Source organism: Podarcis tiliguerta (assembly GCF_965153285.1).
Source record: "Podarcis tiliguerta genome assembly, chromosome: 6".
NCBI classification, from domain to species: domain Eukaryota; kingdom Metazoa; phylum Chordata; class Lepidosauria; order Squamata; family Lacertidae; genus Podarcis; species Podarcis tiliguerta.
The window spans coordinates 27,139,733-27,160,531 of NC_139539.1; the positions used below are offsets into that span (position 1 = coordinate 27,139,733).

The window sequence follows — 20,799 nt, forward strand, 5'->3', positions numbered from 1 at the left end:
GAGCGTGTGCTTTGTATGCAAAAGATCCCAAATTCAATCCCTGCCATCTCCGGGTTGGGGTGGGGAAAGGCTGTTTGAAACCCTGGAAAGCGACTGTCAGCCAATGTTGACGATACTTAGCTAGATGGGCTAATGGCCTGATGTGGTATAAAGCAGATTCCTATGCTGGCAGCTGATAGAGGAACCCCATAATTAGGACCCAGCATCTTTCCTTTGGGAATCTGAGTAGAAGACATTTTGTACTTCTTCACATGTTGGTAGTCTTTGGGGGAAGGTGGTGGTTGTTTTTGCTCCAGCACTTCAAATCAACTTTAAGTGTGCAAACTGCATTTCCCGGTATGTGGCTCAATCCTATCAGAAAAGAGCTGCAGTCTGGAAGTTCCAGAAGCCTTGCATGTTATACCTGGATGTTGCTGCTGCTCCATAAAATCTCTACTCCTAATCTACCTGCAGAAAAGTGGGCACAGATTTACCGTATTTTTCGCTCTATAACACGCACCCAACCATAACACGCACGTAGTTTTTAGGGGAGGAAAATCCATAGGCATGCCACCCGTAGGCATACCACCCGTAACACGCACAGACATTTCCCCTTACTTTCTAGGAGGAAAAAAGTGAGTGTTATGGTGCAAAAAATACGGTATTTATTTTTTTTTAAAAAAAGAGAATCTGGGGCAAAGAGAAACAAGCAAGAAACTCCATAGTCTCCCAGTTCAGTAGCAGATAGAGAGTCTCCAGACCGCAGCCTCGCAAACCTAGAGGGTGGACAGGCTTTTTTCTTCAGAGAGCAGAAATTTTCACAGTGCTGCTTTGAAGTGTGAAGGCAAAACCTTATGTGGGATCATCCAAAAGCTCATTTTAGGTGAGCGTAGCACATGCTGTGTGTGAACCCTGCTGTGGTAAGAGGACACAGCATGGCAGTTTTAGTGTGTGAAAATCTCACTGCAAAAAAAGGTATTTTGGGATAAGCAAGGGCACCTCCGTGTGGGTCACCAGCCCAAATAGGGAAAAAACAAAACAGAGTTCTCCTCCAGAAACTGACACTGTTGCTCTTCTTCTCCCTGTGTCTGTGATTTCCAGCCACTTGCTAATAGGCCACCTACCTCTTAGCCTTTCCAGCTGAACCAGGTGGCATGAAAGGGAACTCGCCTCACCATGGATTCCCTTCCTCCTTTTCTTCGTGTACCCTTTGCAGGACATATAAAGCAAGGCTGAGGTGTTTGGTGTGGTTTTTTTGGGGTAAATGGACAACTTTTGTCTTGGGCTTCATCCCATGTCCTGTCCAAAATACTAAAGTCCATCCACAGGCTCAGTAAAACCATGTGAGCTCCACCTTTGGCTCCAATCCTTTGGCTCCAATCCTGGGTTCATTTCAAGAGTTAGTAACCAAACTACCTCTGCACCACAGATATCTGGATGGTTATCTCACATCCCATCCCAGTTGCAGAAGGTAAGAGTAGACAGCATCTCCTGTTCTTTCAGCTCAGTGGCCCTTGAGAGATGTTAATGAACTCCTATCAGTATTGACCATGCTGACTGAGGCTGGTGGGAGATGGGAGGCCGAGATGGGAGTCCAACAACATTGTTGTTGTTGTTGTTGTTTAGTCGTTCAGTCGTGTCCGACTCTTCGTGACCCCATGGACCAGAGCACGCCAGGCACTCCTGTCTTCCACTGCCTCCCGCAATTTGGTCAGACTCATGTTTGTAGCTTTGAGAACACTGTCTAACCATCTCGTCCTTTGTCGTCCCCTTCTCCTTGTGCCCTCCATCTTTCCCAGCATCAGGGTCTTTTCCAGGGAGTCTTCTCTTCTCATGAGGTGGCCAAAGTATTGGAGCCTCAGCTTCAGGATCTGTCCTTCCAGTGAGCACTCAGGGCTGATTTCCTTAAGAATGTATGCGTTTGATCTTCTTGCAGTCCATGGGACTCTCAAGAGTCTCCTCCAGCACCATAATTCAAAAGCGTCAATTCTTCGGCGATCAGCCTTCTTTATGGTCCAACAACATTGGGAAGGCTAAAGGTTCTCCATCTTTGCTTTAACAGATGACTGCACCTTCTGGTTATATAGCAGTGGATTTGTTCAGCTTTTGCTTTCCTGCATTTTTAATAGGATGTGTGTATTCATTGGTGTGGGGGGTATATATGCATACAGTGTGAGTACACATACACAGGCACATATATTGAACAAGAGTAGAAATTCTGTGCAGAAACCCAGCTGGCATGATTGACAGCTCAGTTCTAACCATGTATACTCAAATGTTTTGTTGGAATCAGTGGGGCTTCTGCCCAGGGATGTGGGACTAGGATTGCAGCCTTGTACAAAATCTTGGTAGCTTTGCAGCTAAAACATCATTAGCTTTTTACCTTGAAAATGGGATTCGTCAATGTCAAAGGTGCACTTAAGGAAATGTTGTCCTCTCTTTTTTATGGGTTGTCAGTAAGAGAAGTTAAAAGTATGTCGCTTCGAAGTGGCATTTTGAAATGGAAAAAAGTGTCATTTTGACATGTGCAAACATGCCATTCCCTCAATAATACCAACTTTATTCATATCAACATTTCAGGCTTGGAAATGTATTGTTCCTTTTGACATCTCTCCCACCTCCCATGTAGTACTGAAACGAATTTGGAGGTGGCCAAGTTGCAGGGAGCTTGGATGCTTGTCTCCTGGTCATCTCGAAATATATTTCTCTTCCTTTCAGCCTTGATAGTAACATAAGATCGTAAGTAATTACCCATAGATAAATTAGGATAGGAGGTGGTAACTCAACCAAGGCTTTCCAGTGAGCAACAGTGATTTGACATCTAAACCCAATGCTCTGCACAGCAAGCACTCATCCTGATGGGTCAATTAGATAAGGTGCTGCCTTATATAGAGTCAGGTCTCTGATATGTTTAACATCATTCTTCTCAGAGAACCACTTCCACATTTGCCTTTCTAGAGATAGGGGAAATCTCTTAGCCCCTCCTCCCCCAAAAAGCCGATACACAGTTTGGCAAAGTAAGTTATTTTCCTAACAAATAGGGCAGGGCTTGCCAACGTTTGTGGTCTCATGGGTACATTTGTAAACTGGTAATTCTGTCATGAGCAACAAGCACACACACCACAACCTATTCTACTGGTTACAACAGAATGCTTCTTTCAAACCTAATTTTGGCAGGGGAGGAGATGGGCATCACATTGGTGACCTCTGCTATATTACATTACCCAAATGAACAGTAATCTAACAGTTTAGCAACAACCCTGACTTTAAGAGACTGGGGACTAGATCAATATGGGAGTATTAATTATGGAATACCGAAATGTAGGTTTGAAGTGTTTAGCTATTGCTATTATTGTTATTGTTGTTAATGAAATGTCTATACTGCCCTTCATTTGACGATCACAGGGAAGTCTACAACATAAAAACACAAAAATACACACCATAACAACAAAAACAACAACACCCTGAAGATCACCTGTAGTTCTGAGAAACTATTTTTGGTTAGCACTCCATTGGTAGTGAAAGCAGAATTTGTTGTTCCAGCAAGAAAGACAACATGGCGCAGTGATGGATTTACCCTATTTATTTCAAGCCTAGTAAGGACAACAACTACTGCTGCTATTTTTGTTATTATCATTATTTCAAATTGTATGCTACTTTTCCACAAAAACGTGCCCCAGAGCACTACAGCAGAAATCCACATGAATGGGCACTGGGCACCAATAAGTTTGCAGAAGGGTCAGATCCTTCCTCCACTTTCTCATGAGCTGTAATCACCACCACTCTATCCTTCCCATCCACTTATCTGGAGTCTGCTATGGTGGCAGCTAGCAAGATGGAGATATTTGTCCTCTCCTCCTCCTTCTCGGGCTGTGTTAGGCCAACAGCTCTGGCAGTTGCAATTTTCTCCATCCCCTTCCAATATCAGCAGCCCTTGGAAAGCAGCATTTCACAGAGTGGCTGGCATATGGGTCACTGCTCTAGCTGCACTCCAGGTGCGGGAAGAGGGAATGAAGGAAAGAGCTCCTTCCTGCCCACCAGAACAGCCAGTTAAAGAGATAAGGGGGTTTGGAGGCTGGGTGTTTAGGAGGGGCAGGAGGAAAGAGTTGAGTTGTTATTTGTCTTGGATTAAATTCAATACAGAGAAGAACTCGGGGAGTTGCAATGTAACACTCACCTTCATTAATGCTCACCTTCTGTTTAAGGTGAGCGTTTCAGATCACCAGGGTTCATATTCTGAGCCAAGGAAATGTAAACTTCAGCACGATCTGTGTGTTTGTCTTCCAAGGAATCTCTGCTTATAAAACCCTGTGTGGTTCCAAGGCATGTTTTAGAGGGCACAACCTCAATTTATGTGGGGGCTGAGCAGGCCTTTGCCCCTCATTCTCACCTCATCTGGGCTGTCAGTGTGCTAAAAGGCATCCAACACTAGCTGCATGTTGGAGGGAAAGATCTGTGGCGGTGAACAAGTTGTCTTTCAGGGAAGTGTGTCTACTGTTGTTGTCCTTCAAGTTGAAGTTTATGGTTCTGTAAACCTCTTGCCCTCTCTCTGACCTCCAATACCGTTTAGCAGGAGATACATAGAGACATAGAAGACTTCTTTATACTGACCATCGGTCTGTCTAGTTCTGTACTGTCTACACTGACTGGCAGTGGCTTTCCAGGGTTCCAGGCATGGAGTCTCACGCAGTCCTACCTGGAGATGCTGCGGTTTGAAATGGGGACCTTCTGCTTGGAAAGCAGATTCTCTGCCCCTGATCTGCAGCTCTTCCCTGAAAGGCAGAGATTACAAAGTATATCTTACACAGTAAGATCTGTGCTGTGCTGTTGAATATCTGTTGCTGTCGCCTAGCTCTAGTCTGATGACCTCTAGCTTGCTACATCCTAGTTCACATCAGATATTCATGAAATCCCCCAAAGAGGCATGTTGGTACCTTGATGTATTTTTCTCCCTCTCTCTGAAAAGATCAAGCCTTGCTGTCCTGTACCAAGTCAGACCACTGGTGTATCTAGTTCAGTAGTAGCGGTACTGTTATCTGGACATTATACTTTGTTGATGCAGCCTAGAATAGCGTTAGCTTTTTTTGGTGATGCATCACACTGTTAATTCCTGTTCAGCATTTGGTCTACTAAAAGCTTGTTTTTCAAGATCCTTTGTCAACTGTGAGACCTGCTGTGCTGACTGTACTGTCCCTGGGATGGAACCTTAGTGCTGGCCACTGATCAACGATACTAGTCATTTGGAGAGATGTTGCTGGCTTGGCACAGACACCAGCGCATTAATCTATGGCCTTATGTGCAGCTACGTCTGCCATCTCGTTAAGCCCAGATGACAATGTACGGGATAGGGTCAGCCCAACGGCTATGACTCAGGGCTTTAGCAACCAGCAAGTCCTTGCTTTTGAATTCTAATATCCTTGAGGATTGCATTTCTCCCAAACAAGGGAGTGGAAAGATTTGATGCTGTGAGCTTTGACACTGGCTAGATATAAGGCATCAAGTGAGGCTGCGATTCCTTAACCTTCAGAGAAAATGATCTAGCTTTGAGTTCTGCACTGAAATTTTGTTGATACCCTTCCTGCTGCGCTTGAGCCTCAACTGGAAGTTATAAGCATTTGTGGCTGGGCAAGAATTCAGCAGTTCCAGATCAACCTAACCGCAGATGGGGTTAGCAAGCATCCAGGCACACCATGTCTAATTGTTTTAAATTTGTGTGTCGGTGGGCCATGCGCATCAGTATACAGGCACTGCAGAAGTAAGATTGCTGGTGATCTGAAGCATGGGCTGTGGAAGACTTGCTTTGTTTGGTCCTACCAGTAAACACCATCTCTGAAAATGCCACCTACTGTTACCCACTGAAATTTAGCACAGGTCGCCTGAAAAACATTCACCTGTTACCTACAAAATGTAAGCTCAGTTTGACTTTCTATAGTATTGCATCTATAGTATTGCCATAAATACATGTGATATTTTGCTAAGCTGTGTCCTTCAGGAGCATAAGCAAGAAGCTACACTTTTTAAATAAGTGTTCACGGGGAGAGAGCATCTTTGGCTTCCTCTTCATCTCTTGAGCTCTTCAAAATGCAACTTTGAATATGATTGTTGATTGCCTTCCTTTTTATAGAAGAGTTTTTCTGTGTAGCAGGGATGGCTAATCCCCAGTTTGGGAGCCTCACTGTCCCTCAAGCAATTTTTTTCTGGACCTCCAAAATCCCATCCATTAAAGTAGACATGGTGATGGGGAGAATGAAGCTCAGTGCTCTGGTAAATCACCTCTGTCCCCAGGCACCACATGGATAATGTTATGAGCAGAGAGGGGAAGATCACCCACCCCCATCAGCATGGATCAGCAGATGAAGGAGGGAGTCTGCTTCTGTGTGCACCCCCCTCCATGTGAGAATGTGTGGTCCTGCTGCCCCCTGAAGGTGAATACAACCTCCCTTGCTGCATAGAACAGGGGTCAGCAAACTTTTTCAGCAGGGGGCCAGTACACTGTCCCTCAGACCTTGGGGGTGGTGGACTATATTGGGAGGAGGATGAACAAATTCCTATGGCCCACAAATAACCCAGAGATGCATTTTAAATAAAAGGGCACATTCTCCTCATGTAAAAACACGCTGATTCCCGGACCGTCCACTGGCCAGATTTAGAAGGCGATTGGGCTGGATCTGGCCCCCAGGCCTTAGTCTGCCTACCCATGGTATAGAAGATAGTTTTGCAATCCTTAAGGTTGATTATTTTTAGAGTAGGTCTAAAGGCCACCCAGGGGGAGTTCCCTCACCTAGGAGTGCTAGATCAAGCTTTGAAACATAAGGGGCACCCTGGAGCTGAGTTGCCTGTTCTCCGGATCTCCATGACGCTCGGTCATTTTGAAAGGAGTACTCACTGGGTTCTGTGGGGCCCTGATTTTCTGCATGGATGTCCAGGGTTGAGAAACTTTGACCCTCCCGATGTTGTTGTCCTATATTTCCCACTATCCCCGACTATTGGCCATGGTGGCTCAGGTTGATGGGTGTTGGAGTCTAATGACAACTTAGAGAGCTGGTGGTTCCTTCACCTTGGCTTAACCTGAAAGAATACCGATTTAGCAGCCCCGCCTTTGAGTTCCAAAGCAATAATAAGTGTAGATATAATCTCATTCCGTCAGGAGATCTTTACTGCAAAGATATCCCATCCTCCAATGCAGCATCTCAGCAGGGTGGGGTGTCTGAGATTGGCCTGCAGTGTCCAAGTGGCAGACTCAATGATTGTGCAGATTTGATTTGGAAGCCTCTTTTTCAGGGATGCTGCTGTGCAATTTCCTGGTTCTGAGACATCACCAGGATGGCACGTGCGTCCCTACAGATTCAGAAAGCAATTGTTTTGATAGCCAGGATTGCACATTTTAATCCCTTCCTTGTTCTTCTCATCTTACCTTTGCAAATGCAGAATAATTAGTAACCATGACGACAGAGACGGGACCAGATTCGGAGGTGAAGAATGCCCAAGAGGAAACTCCGCAGCAGCCTCCAGAGGAGGCAGCAAGTGGGCCGAACGCAGTGACCGGTGGCTCCACACCCACGGCAAACAGCCAGGAAGCCGAGGCGAATGAGAAGCCCGGTGCCCACAGCGACTCGAAGCATGCAGAGCGGGTGAGTTGAGATGGCTGCTGAGAGTGCTGAGCCCGGGCCTAGACAGTGTTTTCAGTGCCTAGCTCAGCCCTTGTCCTTCTCAAGCAATAAAGAAGAGAGTGTCTTTGAGCAACAAGAAGACTCATTCATATGCAGAAATTTTGCACGTGCCAATTTGATAGGGACGTGGGTGGTGCTGTGGGTTAAACCACAGAGCCTAGGACTTGCCGATCAGAAGGTCGGCGGTTTGAATCCCCGTGACGGGGTGAGCTCCCGTTGCTCGGTCCCTGCTCCTGCCAACCTAGCAGTTCGAAAGCACATCAAAGTGCAAGTAGATAAATAGGTACCGCTCTGGCGGGAAGGTAAACGGCGTTTCCGTGCGCTGCTGTGGTTCGCCAGAAACGGCTTAGTCATGCTGGCCACATGACCCGGAAGCTGTACGCTGGCACCCTTGGCCAATAAAGCGAGATTAGCGCCGCAACCCCAGAGTTGGCCACGACTGGACCTAGTGGTCAGGGGTCTATTTACCTTTAATTTGTATGTATAGATGCAACTTTAGAAGTCACTGCTGTAATTTAAATAGGTGACTTGTCTGCCTGCCCAATTTGCTGTCCAGGCACTATTAATGGTCAACGTAACGGCCCCTTCTTTCTCTTTTTATGGTTTTTCATCTTTAAACTAGACTTAGGCTTGACAGTCCTTCAAGTCAAGGAGAATCCTCTGTAAAGTAGGACACCCTAGTTTGAGTCCATTGCAGCTGCAGCTTTGAGATGAGCCTGGATTGGCTTTCTTCACTCAGTTCCAACTTCAGCATGTCAAGCAGTTGCAGCTGAGTGTCAGAAGCCAATTTGGGTTTAAGCTCAGGGTGTGGAAGGCAGCAGATTTATGCCCAACCTGGTACATAGCAACAAAGATGGAGGTCAGCACAGGACCAAAACCTGCCCTGGGCTCAAACTGCTGCAAGGGCCCTTGTTTTCACTCACTGCTGAATGCCAGTGGTCAGTCTGTGCTCTGCTGTGTAAGAGAGGAACTCCCATGTTGGAGAGAATAGATTCTAGGCAGGCTTAGATCTGGTATATTTTGTAAAGGGGGTTGGGGTGGGCTATGCATCCTCCCTGTCTAATAAAACGTTCCAGGCAGCTAATGGTATAAAAAACTAAAATGCAATAAAGAGCAATAAATAACCGTATAAAATAGGAGGCATGAACTGCTGATAAAACAATTTAGAAGTTTGAATATTAAAGTGTCTGGGAAATTGATTATGATGATATATAACTGTAGACAAGTCTCTGTCTCTCCCCCCACCTCCCCTAGCGATGCCAGAATTTAAGCCTGTCTAAAATCTATTCTTCACCTGGGAATAGTATATTGTGGGGGCGGGCGGGGGATGCACTATTCTTCCATCTTGGAGCATGGCAGGGGCTCTTGCCTAAGAGTTCTTTTATGACTTCCCCATCCAACATGACTTCTTGCTCCTTGTTTGCTGGTTGAACTACATGTGCAAAGATTTCTGCCCACGTTGTTCCTCTTACGCTGTGTTTAGCAGACCATTTTATTCTGGCAGGCTTTTGTTGTATGTGGCAGATAAATTTTTTTCCCTGCTTGGTTTTAACTGCTGTTCCTGTCTCTCATGGGCGGGTTGCTTTATATTGTTTCTCTTATTAAACTGCAGTTTTAAATGTTGTAATTCACCCTGAGTTGTGCATTTGTACCAGAAGGGTGGGGGATAAAAATGTTTTAATAAACAAATTAAATGCCAGGGTGCCCTTTGCCACCTGGTTGATATTTCTTCCCTACTCTCAGCCCCATCCCCCGTTTTCCCTCAGCCTGTTACTGCATGGAGAATGCAAGAAAACACCACCTACATCTATGGTTTCTTTTTAGTCATCATCCCTTTTCTTTACTCAATTTCCTGTAAAGATGCCTTGCTCCTTAATGGTGTCCCAGAGTTTCTCAACCCTGCAGGGGAGGAGCTGTAACTGAGTGGTAGAGCACAGGTTTTACATTAAAATGGTCCCAGATTCAATCGTTGGCTTCTCCACGTAGGGCTGGGGAAATATTCCTGTGTGAAAACATAGTGATTCCTTTTGTCACTGTTGACAGTACAGTGGTACCTCGCAAGACAAATGCCTCGCAAGACGAAAAACTCGCAAGACGAAAGACTTTTTGGTTTTTCAGTTACTTCGCAAGATGAATTTCCCTATGGGCTTGCTTCACAAGCTGAAAACGTCTTGCGCCTTTTTCTTAAAACAGTCAATGCATTCCTATGGGAAACCGTCAATGCATTTCCTATGGGAAACCGTGCTTCGCAAGACGAAAAAACTCGCAGAACGAATTAATTTCGTCTTGCGAGGCACCACTGTACTGAGCTAGACGGACCAACAGTGTAAAATAAACTGTTGGCTGCGGTTCATTAGTTGGATGAAAATTCCAGGTATGACTGCTCCCAGGTTTGCTTCAGAAAATACCTGTGAAGGAATTGCACCTGGCGCTGTGGGTTAAACCACAGAGCCTAGGACTTGCCAATCAGAAGGTCGGCGGTTTGAATCCCCACCACGGGGTGAGCTCCCATTGTTCGGTCCCTGCTCCTGCCAACCTAGCAAATCGAAAGCACGTCAAAGTGCAAGTAGATAAATAGGTACTGCTCCGGCAGGAAGGTAAACAGCGTTTCCGTGTGCTGCTCTGGTTTGCCAGAAGCGGCTTAGTCATGCTGGCCACATGACCCGGAAGCTGTATGCCGGCTCCCTCGGCCAATAAATGAGATGAGCGCAGCAACCCCAGAGTCGGCCACGACTAAACCTAATGGTCAGGGGTCCCTTTACCTTTACCTTACACCCAGAGACCAGAAGCTAAATGGCCTGATGGAGCAGTTGCTCTGACGTTTTCTGGACAGTGATGAAAGGGCCCATTGCATGACCCAGAGTTGGCACTGAGTTGCTTGGAATGCCTTTTTTGAGGTATAATAATGAAAAGTGCTATGGCCTTCATCCTCTGGTAAACCAAGGACCTTTGTGAAAGCAAAAGAGGCACCTTATCATCTCCCAGATTAATCTCCAAACCAGGATTTTCCTCATCAGTGCAGTGGGAAGGTCGTGGTCTGTTTTCCATTACAGATGAGTGAGCAGCCTGTGGCACTGTCTTGTTGCTGCATACAAAGATACATGAGACGGCATGGAAGTCTTATAGTGATGGAGAATCCATATGGATTTTATTCTATCAAGGTCGTATGTTTGACCTTGCCCATCTGCCAGATAGATATTTAATTCTCCCTTAAACTTAATTTATATACAGGGGCCCTGTTTCGCCCCTGAAATATAATGAAGCAAGGAGTGTAGCTGAGTAGCATAATATTCAGATGTTGTTCCAACCCTAAAAGCCATTATAAATCCCTTTACAAAAAAATATTCTTGGTTGGGGAGGGCACACTCGCTGCTCATTCAGTATGCCATGCTTGGTGGAGGGGAAAGCCAGAAAGCAGAATCAAAGTGGACAGATCATATAAATGGATTGGCAAATAAACATTGGGTCCTTTTCTTCAGGGATGAAAAATAATAATTTAAGCCCTTGGCGTGGGATGCAGTGGCTGGGATAATATTAACACCCCCCCCCCCCCCAGTTCTTCAAAATACCCTCAAAGCCCTAATTTCTAAAACGTGAGGATTGAGTAGGGAAAAATCTGCCCCTCTCAGATGCTGCATCATCTGCCAAAAGTCCACTCCATCTGATATGCATGGAAATTATCTGGAATGATTTTGGGCCACCTGAGAGCACTTTGCATTTGATAAACACAGAGCAGCTACTTGCTTGGTTTGGAATATGCACTCAAAGCTACTTGTAGTTGTCCAGAACTGATTTGAACATCTGTTGTTGGTCAAAGGTTGTTTCTGTTTAAATCACCTTAAGCTACAGTTCTAAGCGTGCTTCCATGGAAATCAGTTCCAATGAACTCAGTTAAATTTACTTCGAAGTAAACATTTCTTCAGCTACTAGTTAGGAAATCGGCCACTCTGAAGATCTGCTTGGGGGCACTCGAGTGCTCATGTGTTAGAAAACCACAAAATGAGAGACAATAGTTCTTCTGTATGTTGATTCAGAAGACTCTTTTTGCCAGGGGCATCAAATGAAGAGATGGATGAGTGAATGTTGTACTTCTTTTATAGAGGGCAGTGAGCACTGCCCAGCAAGAAGGCTGCATTGCCAGTGTGTAAGCTTCTCTCTCTAGGTATTTTTGTCCCAGGCTAGAGATTGTCAGCTAAAACTAACCTTCCGCCAGTCCCCTTTTCCCCCTGGGGTTCATCTTGGTTGAATGTGTCTCTGTAATTGTGAAGGATTGGAATTGCAAGAGAACGCAGCTCTGATCTTTCCACCAAGGGTTGGATTGATGTCCAGTTCGCCACCAATGGGAAATGCCTCTCCTTCATAACTGCTGTGTGGGCTGAAGCTTATTTTTTGACAGAAAGTTGCCTTTTCCACCCAGAGATATCACAGCAATTAACTCTGGGAGAGTGCTAAGCCAGTGGCAATTTGCAGTGTTCTGATTCTGAATCTTTTTAAAAATTTTAAATTTAATTTTACATATATTTTCCAAAAATCATGAAACATATATTTTTATCTTATACAAGAAGAAATTTGCCCACTTGGGACTTCACCTATTGCTTTTTGGTTTTCTTATTTCCCTCCCACTGTGGGAGCATTCAGATAAGACATTGCTGGGCAGCACCATAAAACCACTACCAGAAAGAAGTGAGATCACAGCACTTGTTGAAGGGGTGTGTGTTCAGGGGAGAGCATGTTATGCTGAAGAAAGCTAAAGGATGTGGCTTGTACATGTGATGCAAATCTTATACATTTGCCTGTGTTGTTTTGCATTTCCCCCCTTTTCTGCTAGCCGTGCTATATAGCTAGTGCTGCTGTATAGGACAGTGAAGTCCTTTGGCCCTGAATACTGGAATGATTGCATAGATCCCTCCATCACGTAATAGGTATTGACAGTATAACAACAAAGACAGGCCCTGCCACAGGCTTGCAAAAGGAAAGACAAGAGAATTGGGGGAGCTGGGGATAGATGCAAAGGGAAGATGAGCAGAGAATCATCCCTAATCATCCTGGTTGCCCAGTTAAGGAAAGGAGCTATAGGCCACCTCCAGTTTCTGGGCATAGTGAAATTATTCTTTATTTCAGGAGTCTGGGCATGCTGTTTCAGTGGATTCAGTCACCTGCCCACACACCGGCTGAGTAATTGAGACCCACCTGGTTAGTCTACCACCACACATGGTTTGCATAAACTAGCACAGACTACATGCCCTGCATGACTTCTTGCAAGAAGAGAAGTCTCGCAGGGATGAGTTTTCTCATAAGAAGAGTTGTGGTGTTCTGTGGGGAGGGGAAATAATTGCTATTCAGGTGATTCAAGTTTCACTCTTGGTGGTGCTCGCAGTGCAGTGGGGAGCTTCAGGTTGGGCACCCCCCGACCCCAGTGTGGGGAAACAACGTCCTGTTTCCCCATTAGAATGAGGATGCTTAGTTCATAATTCAAAGGGCCCAAACATGAGCAAAGAATAACAATACTGTACCTGCTTCGCATCTCTTCCCCCATCCCAGGCTGTGGACATGGATGAAAAAGACTACAGTGAAGCAGATGGAATATCTGAGAAAACCACTCCCAGCAAGACCCAGAAATCCCCTCAGAAAGTCACCAAGAAGCTCAAGAGTGCCATCTGCAGAGTGACCCTACTTGATGCCTCAGAGTATGAATGTGAAGTGGAGGTAAGCAAGGGGACTAGATTGCTTGACCTTTTAAGCTACTAGTGGGGAATCTACAGGCCAAAGGCCTGGTTAGATCCACCAAGCCTCCTCCTTTGGCAAATGCATGCCCTCCTACCCTCCACCTGATGTATTGTCAGGTGTGGGGCAAGTAAACCCCTGGCTAAACTAAATGGGGGAGTTGAAAGTACTGCAGATCAGCTGATTGGTGGTGCCTGCAAGGCGGTGCTTTCAAAGGGGTTTCTAACAACCCAACAATCATCTTTCAAAGCGATGCACAAGACAACACTTTGCAAGGGTCACCTGATGTCATTGTGATGTCAGGTGATTGACTGGTGGGTGGCATCGCTCACCTTCCAAACTTGGCCTGCAAGGGCTGGAGATGACAAACTGGCTGACTGCCGAGATCCAGTTCTCTCTTAAGTGTATCCTGCAAAGTTTATGTGGCCTGAGTTCCCTTCCTCTGGGAATGGCACCCAATAAAAAGCACCTTTTATAAAAGAATAAGTCCGTAATCAGTGTTTTGCAACAATTAATGCTTTCAACTCTGCCAAAGACACGTGTGCGTGCGCATTTAACTCCCCATAGAGATGCACATGGAAGACAGGTGTGAGTGACTCATCCATTTCTGAGCGTAGGCTACTTGCTATTTGTGTATTTTGGTGAAAATGAAGTGTAGGCAATGTGTGTGCATGAAAGAGAGAGAGCTTGTGTAACTGTTAACCTGACTGGGATCCCTCGAGAAGAAGGTTATTATTAATAGCATGCAAGGGAGAAGCTTAGGCATTATAAAAAGCCTATTGCACAACCTCATTTGTATGATATCCCTCGCTTCATTTCCACGGACATTTATTCCTCTGTGCAGGATGGAATGATATCCCAAATAGTGACATGTATCGCTGTGGAGACAAAAATCCTTGCTCTGTATCAAGTGAATGGAGAGCAATCCATTCTTTACTTGATCGCTGAAGAAAAAGGGTTTCATTTTTGAACATCTTGGATGGGAGAGGAAACGACGTTTGCCCTTCACTGAAGAACATGAACACAAGAATGTCTGTAATGCAAAGTCTTTTTGCTCCTCATTAAGCGTTCAGGCCTTTGTTCTTCAACTTTGGGTTCCCAGATGTTGTTGGACTACAATTCTCATTATTCCTGACCATTGGCTAGGCTGGTGGGATGATGGAAGTTGTAGTCCAGCAGCATGTGGGGATCCAAAGTTGAAGAACCCTGGAATAAACGACACTTTGGGAAGCATTAATGGTGCGGGGAGTGGGGATCCTCTTGCTCCCTGCTGCACATTCTCTTGGCCCCAGAACCTACAGTATCCCCTATCAAGTGTTTACTTTCATCTCTTTGCACCTGCAAGTGAACACTGAACTTCTCTGTGGCATCCATGCATGTTTGCAGCTGGGTTCCTGGGATGTTGCTCCTATCATCACTTGTGGCTACTAGCCTCTCCATATTACTCTTTTAAAAAATGGGTTTGTACTTCAGTGCAACAAGGAGATGCATTTTATTATAGAATTTGTATTTAACGTATGTAGAACCCTTCATCACTTTTCACAGAAAATCTGTGGCTTTTGTATTTCTGTATCTTCTACAAGGACAACTCTTCTGGTGTTCCTGTCTTTCACCTGGGGTGGACTGTGGTAATCTTTCATACTACGGTGCCCTGCGCAAAGCCAACATTTGGCACCCTCAAATGAATCTTCTCAATTATGGGTCTTCTCAATTTTGCACCCCCTCAGATCAGCACCCTCTGTGGGGAGACCACCCAAACCGCCCTAAATCTGGTGCTGCTTTCACCATCAGCAAGTCCATACTATCAAAATGAAGGCTCAATACCCATGCAGTTTAGAGCAGGAGAAGGCCAGTCTGTACCATGTGATTGCTGTTCCAGTGGGAACAAATAAATTTAAGACTTTTCTGTTGGCCCAGAGCAGCAACAGTGTGGTGTGATTGTTGTTCTCCCACAATCTATAGCGGGCATTCACACCATATGAACCACAGAGCTAGAAGTAGGCACATGCAAGTGACTTCTTTGAACGCCAGTAGCTGGGAATCACAAGTGGGGAGAGTGTTATGATTTCAGGAGCATCACAAATGGGATATTTTAAATACTTCCTAATTATGCAGTATTCATGGATGCTAGGATTGCCAGTGACTACTATCCATGTTGGCTATGTGCTACCTCCAGTGACACTAGCAGTCTGCCTCCGGATTCCAGCTGCTGGGAGTCACAGGTGAGGTGAGCAGTGTTCTACTCTGGTCCTGCTCGAGGGCTTCCCATAGGCATCTGGTTGGCGTCTGTGAGAAGAGGAAGCCGTATTAGGTGGGATCCAGCTGTGCTGTGGTTACGATGCGTTAAAATTGCCTCAAGTGGTTTTGCCTGCAGTGAACCAAGTGAGAGCATGTGCTTCTGAGATCATGCAGGAACCTCTGGGGGCACGTTCTCACTTCATCTCTGCCTTTGGCCAAATGCATCCAGACCCCAGTTGTCTATAATGTGATCACCGTAAAAATTAGGTTTGCCATACAGAGTTGGAAGCCCGAAGACATACTGGTTCAAAAACTGGTAGGAGGTGGAGCAGGAGGGAACAGCTGGTAAACAGTCAGCAAACAGTCAAAGCTAAGGGTTCCGTTTCCTACTGGTATTGCTATAAAAAGGAAGAGTTGGGACAGTCCATGGAATCTGGAGAGCCTAGCTGGCTTTAGTTGGATGGAAGTGGCAGTGGAGAAGAGCACGCACAGAAGGCAGAGGGGGAAATGTGTGTGCAAAAGAGAGAGAGAGGTGGAGGATGAAGGAACACAAGGGATGTAGAAGCTGGGCAGGTGCATCTAGTACAGTTTCAAAACTTAGTGTTATGGAAGATCAGTCCCTTTGCATTTTTAAAGAGAAATTTGTAGACCCACTACTTTTGTACGGCTTTTAGTGCTGGAGGTAGATTGGGTTGTGATACGTCCATATTTTGAGTCCCCAGTGTGGTGCCCATGGGCACTATGGCATCCACAGGTATCTCCTTGGTACTCACTAAGGACCTCTGCCTCTCCCAATGTTGGGGGGTTGGTTGGGAAAGGTTGCCTCTCTTTTTGGAAGGTTCCTGGTTTTGTTTGTCTGCACTGTATTTGAGAGTGCAAGCATTTCTTGGGGCGTGGGGGAGGACTCTGAACATAGGCAGTTACTCTTCTGTGAAATGGATATTTTATGTTGCCAATTTGTTTCTTAGATTTCCCAATGTACCCTGAGGTCCAAAAAGGTTGGTGACCCCTGGTTCATAGTATATTTGTGCTGAGTTGTCATTTTGTGCTGGTCTTTTTAGGGGGAATCAAGAACTGAATGTTTTTCTTTCCACTTTGTGTGCAGATGAGTTGGGTTTTTTCCTCCACAACAATGCAATCTGGGGAGCGTGTGCACATACAGACAAAATTAGCTATATGCATTGTGCATAGAAATGGGTTACTTAACAGCTGCCACATGGAGCTATTTAAGGCAGCCCTGTGCTGCTGCTATAATGTATGCAGGCTTCTACAAACAAGGGGGGACCTCTAGCCAGCCAAAGTTGGCCAAGACCCTCCCAGATTGATGGGAGAGGACACCACACAGCTTTTACCTTGACTAGTTCCAGCCTTTGTGCCATGCAATCCTCTCTGCAGGAGACCATAAGAAGTGCCTGGTGGATCAGGCCAATGGGCCCATCTTGTCCAGCTTCCTGTTTTCACAGTGGCCAATCAGATGCCTGCAGGGAACCCATAATGAGGACCAAAGTGCATTAAATGCATGGGATTGTGGCATCTCTCTCTCTCTCTCTGGCAAGGGGACAGTTCCTGTTCCTTTCTTTTACAAAATCTTGGGAGATGCAATCTTCATTATAATCTGGCTAATAGGCAGGTGGCTTGCTGGAGACTAAATAAAGTAGACTTTGATTGGTGGTGGCATTTACTGAGTGGCTAGTAAACTTGGGATTAAGCCTTGTTTGTACTTCCATACCCTATTCTTTGTGCTAGCTATGACTTTTAAATCTCTAAGCAGGCTGGGCACTGTATGTATTGGCAGACTCTCTTCCTGAGTTGCAATGGGCTACTGTGACTGCATAACCCTGACCAGTTGCCCTCTCCCATAGTCTGATGGATTCAAGTGTGTGTGTGTGTGTACGTGAAGTTGGGTGCCTGGGACAGAACAGGGATTCTGTTGGCTTTACTGCCCATCACACTCCTTAACAGTCTCCCTGAGCTAGGTGGGGTGGTCTTGTGTTTGGTGCAGGAGTCCCTCGGCTTGTTTTGCTGGTGGGGGAATTTAGCATTCACTCTGAGGATCCCCTGTCACAGACATGGCTCAGAAGTTCATGTCCACCACGACAATCATGGGTCTGTCTCAGGATACCTGGCCCTTCCCATGCTGCAGGGCACACTCTGGGTGGTAGTGATATTAGAGTGGAAGAATAGTTCATTTGTCATGTTGGGTCACTGGAACTCAGAGCCATTGCAGGGATGAGGAGTTGATTAGGATGGTCTTCCCAGGAGTAGGATGGAGCTGGGTGGTTTCCTGATGGCTCTTGGGGAGTTTCCTGTCACCTTGGCAAGTGATTCTGTCTAAATCCTGGAGGATCTCTGGAATAGAGACAACTGACAGGGACATACCAAGGGCATTTTCAGTAATGGGCCCTGCATTCTAAAACTTCCCCCCTGATGAGACTCATCAGAATTCATTGTTACCTGGTGTTCAGAAGATGGTGTTAAATCCTTTTGCCCACATTTGGCTTTGGCCCTGGATGCTTCCCCCTGACATGTTACCCCCGAGTGTACAGTATAAGGCCCTCAACCAGCGGGGCCTGGAAAGTTTCATGCCCCTGGTTTAAACAGACCAATATAATGATGAAACTGGTTTTGTTCCTAGACGTTATGATCTATTGATTGTTTTCATCAATCATTTCTCTAATGCACCTTGGAAGCTGGTCTGAATAATTTGGGAGTGTGGGGAAGCCGAGTGAGGGATGGGCTAAATAAATAAAGTGAAATAAAGGACTGAGAGGAGGTGAAAAGGATCAGAGACGGTCTGTTGCTTTGATCTCTAGCACTCCTGCAGCCCAGCTCTTTAGCTGACAACTCCCAACAGTGAGATTCAAGAGTGAGTTTTTACTGAGTGCAAAGCGACTGATTGTTACAGAGATGAAAGTTCTCCTAAGCAGCCAAAAATGGGGAGGGGGAGGGGGTGGTGGATGAAAATAGATTATCCTAAGAACTTTCAAAGCTAAAAAGGTGGGCTTTTTCAAAGGCATAAAAGGACTCATGGAATTAGTCATCCTGTGAAGACTGTGGCTGTTATTTGTCCATAGAAGAACATGCAGAAATCTCTGTCATTCTGTTTTTCCTAGTTTACTAACTCAGGACCCCAAATAAATGCACACCCTTGACATTCCTTAGGAATTAGTAAAGCAAAAGCTTTGCAAACCGGAGGTTCTAGGTTCAGTCCTTGGCTAGGGATGAGCAAATCTGTCAATTTTGGTGCTCTCAGTTTTTCATTTTTTCCCTATCTTACATTCAGTACTCCACATTTCTGCAGTGATTTGTGAATTTTGTAGTATTAATAAAATCCTCATGAAAGACTTGCTCACATTTTTTATTATTATTATTGTTTTACTTGCTCACATTTTAGTGTGCATTTCTTCCAATAAATATATATATTTTGTATGCAGAATTGACAAATGCACACATTTTTCCAAGCAGTTTTCTCTAAAAGAATTCATCTTTGTACACATTATTTGGGTTAAATCACTGCATTGTGAAATTTGGATAAGTGTGAATTTCAAAGAATAGCTGTGTTTCTGTTCATGTATTGGTTAGAGGCGTGTGAATTAGGTAGTTTCTCATTAAAATGTAAACAAAAGTGCATTTCTTGCCCATCCCTATCCCTGCCATCTCCAGGTAAATCTGGGGAAGGCCCCAGTTAGATGGGCCATTAATAACAGGCAGCTTGCTGTATTCCCATACAGTTTATTGTCTATGTTAGGTGAGTGTGATTTTTATTAGGGTTAGAGTTAGGCATCGGGAATGTGTCATCTGATGAGAGTTTCAAAAGACAATGGAGAATCAGGCAAGGTGAGGCTCAGATGGTTTAGATTTAGAAGAAGCTTTGTTGGGGAAATTAACATGGAAATTAGTAGAAATGTGGGTAGTGGTGGGTATTCTAGCATAGGGTGCATACAAACAGAGACTGAAAGGAGAAGAAATGAACAACAGCAGGAAGGAATATAAGCAGCAGTGAGGAAGTTATATGGTATGCGGTTGACTGGCAGAGAGCTTTTAATCTAAGGACTAGAATCTTGAGATGGATCCGAAGCATGATGGAAGGACCAGTTCTGGGGCTGAAGGAAACGGCGGACATAATCATAGCAACAGGAGAGAAAGATTAGTTTAGTAGAGAGGCTTTCTGATCTGACAGCAAATAAGTATGAAAAATCTGGCAGTTTCTTGATCAATGTTCTTCCTCCTGCAAGCAGCTTAGAAACCAGCATTTTATTATCTTCTACCAAACACATTATTGGTACCTCCCCCATTCATTGTTGTTTAGTTGTACAGTGCAGGCTGTCACTCAGGAAAGCTGATCTCCTGAACCTGCTTTCAATTAAAATAAGAAGACTGGGAAAAGCCCATGTTAAATGCCTATATTGATTCACTGCCTTTTGCTGTGCCAGGTTAATGAGGAGTCTCTCCATACAATGAAGTGATTTTGTGGGGAAGAAAGTTAATTGCTTAATTTAAAAAGGTTTCTGTTGGCATTTATTGCCTCTTGCTTGTATAGCTGTTGCTCCTCATTTTACAAATCTAAGTGCTGGCATATCAAGTCTTAGGATCTGGCTCTTAAGTTGTGATGCTATTGTCACTATTATCAAGAGTATTTTCATCTCCATGTCATTGGGAAGACTCTGGAGAAGTCTTCGTGAGGATAACAGGCCTATCATTTATTATTCTTTATTTTTGAAAGCAGAGGGCTGTATCCAAAGTTCTCTGTCCTCTGGTATGAGGACTCTTGCACTAACAGATAGGTGAGTTTAAATACAGTGATAGCTCGGGTTAAGTACTTAATTCGTTCCAGAGGTCCGTTCTTAACCTGAAGCACCACTTTAGCCAATGGGGCCTCCTGCTGCCACCACGCCTCCAGAGCACGATTTCTGTTCTCATCCTGAAGCAAAGTTCCTAACCTGAAGCACTATTTCTGGGATAGCGGAGTCTGTAACCTGAAGCGTATGTAACCTGAGGTACCACTGTATTGTGCAACTGAAGAATCCAATGCAACAATTGAAAAAACTTGTTGCAAAACCGATCACACATCCTACTGTGCAACAAAATTACCAGCACCTGCTTATTTTGGATACAACTCAGATGAGAGTGAGTGTGAAAACACACACACACACACACACACACACACGAGTGGCCATGCAATTGGAGG

The 20,799-nt window shown here is 45.0% G+C and overlaps 1 protein-coding gene across 16 annotated transcripts in view; it reads left to right on the plus strand.

The window, feature by feature from the left end:
* Positions 1 to 20,799, plus strand: part of EPB41L1 (erythrocyte membrane protein band 4.1 like 1) — a 167,801-nt gene that overhangs the window by 107,318 nt on the left and 39,684 nt on the right. For all 16 annotated transcript variants that reach the window (XM_083446680.1, XM_083446693.1, XM_083446694.1 and 13 more), the window contains 2 exons: positions 7,408 to 7,610; positions 13,191 to 13,355. In XM_083446680.1, the coding sequence (XP_083302806.1) occupies positions 7,422 to 7,610; positions 13,191 to 13,355 (354 nt within the window). In that variant the 5' untranslated portion in view covers positions 7,408 to 7,421. The remainder of the gene's footprint in view (positions 1 to 7,407; positions 7,611 to 13,190; positions 13,356 to 20,799) is intronic.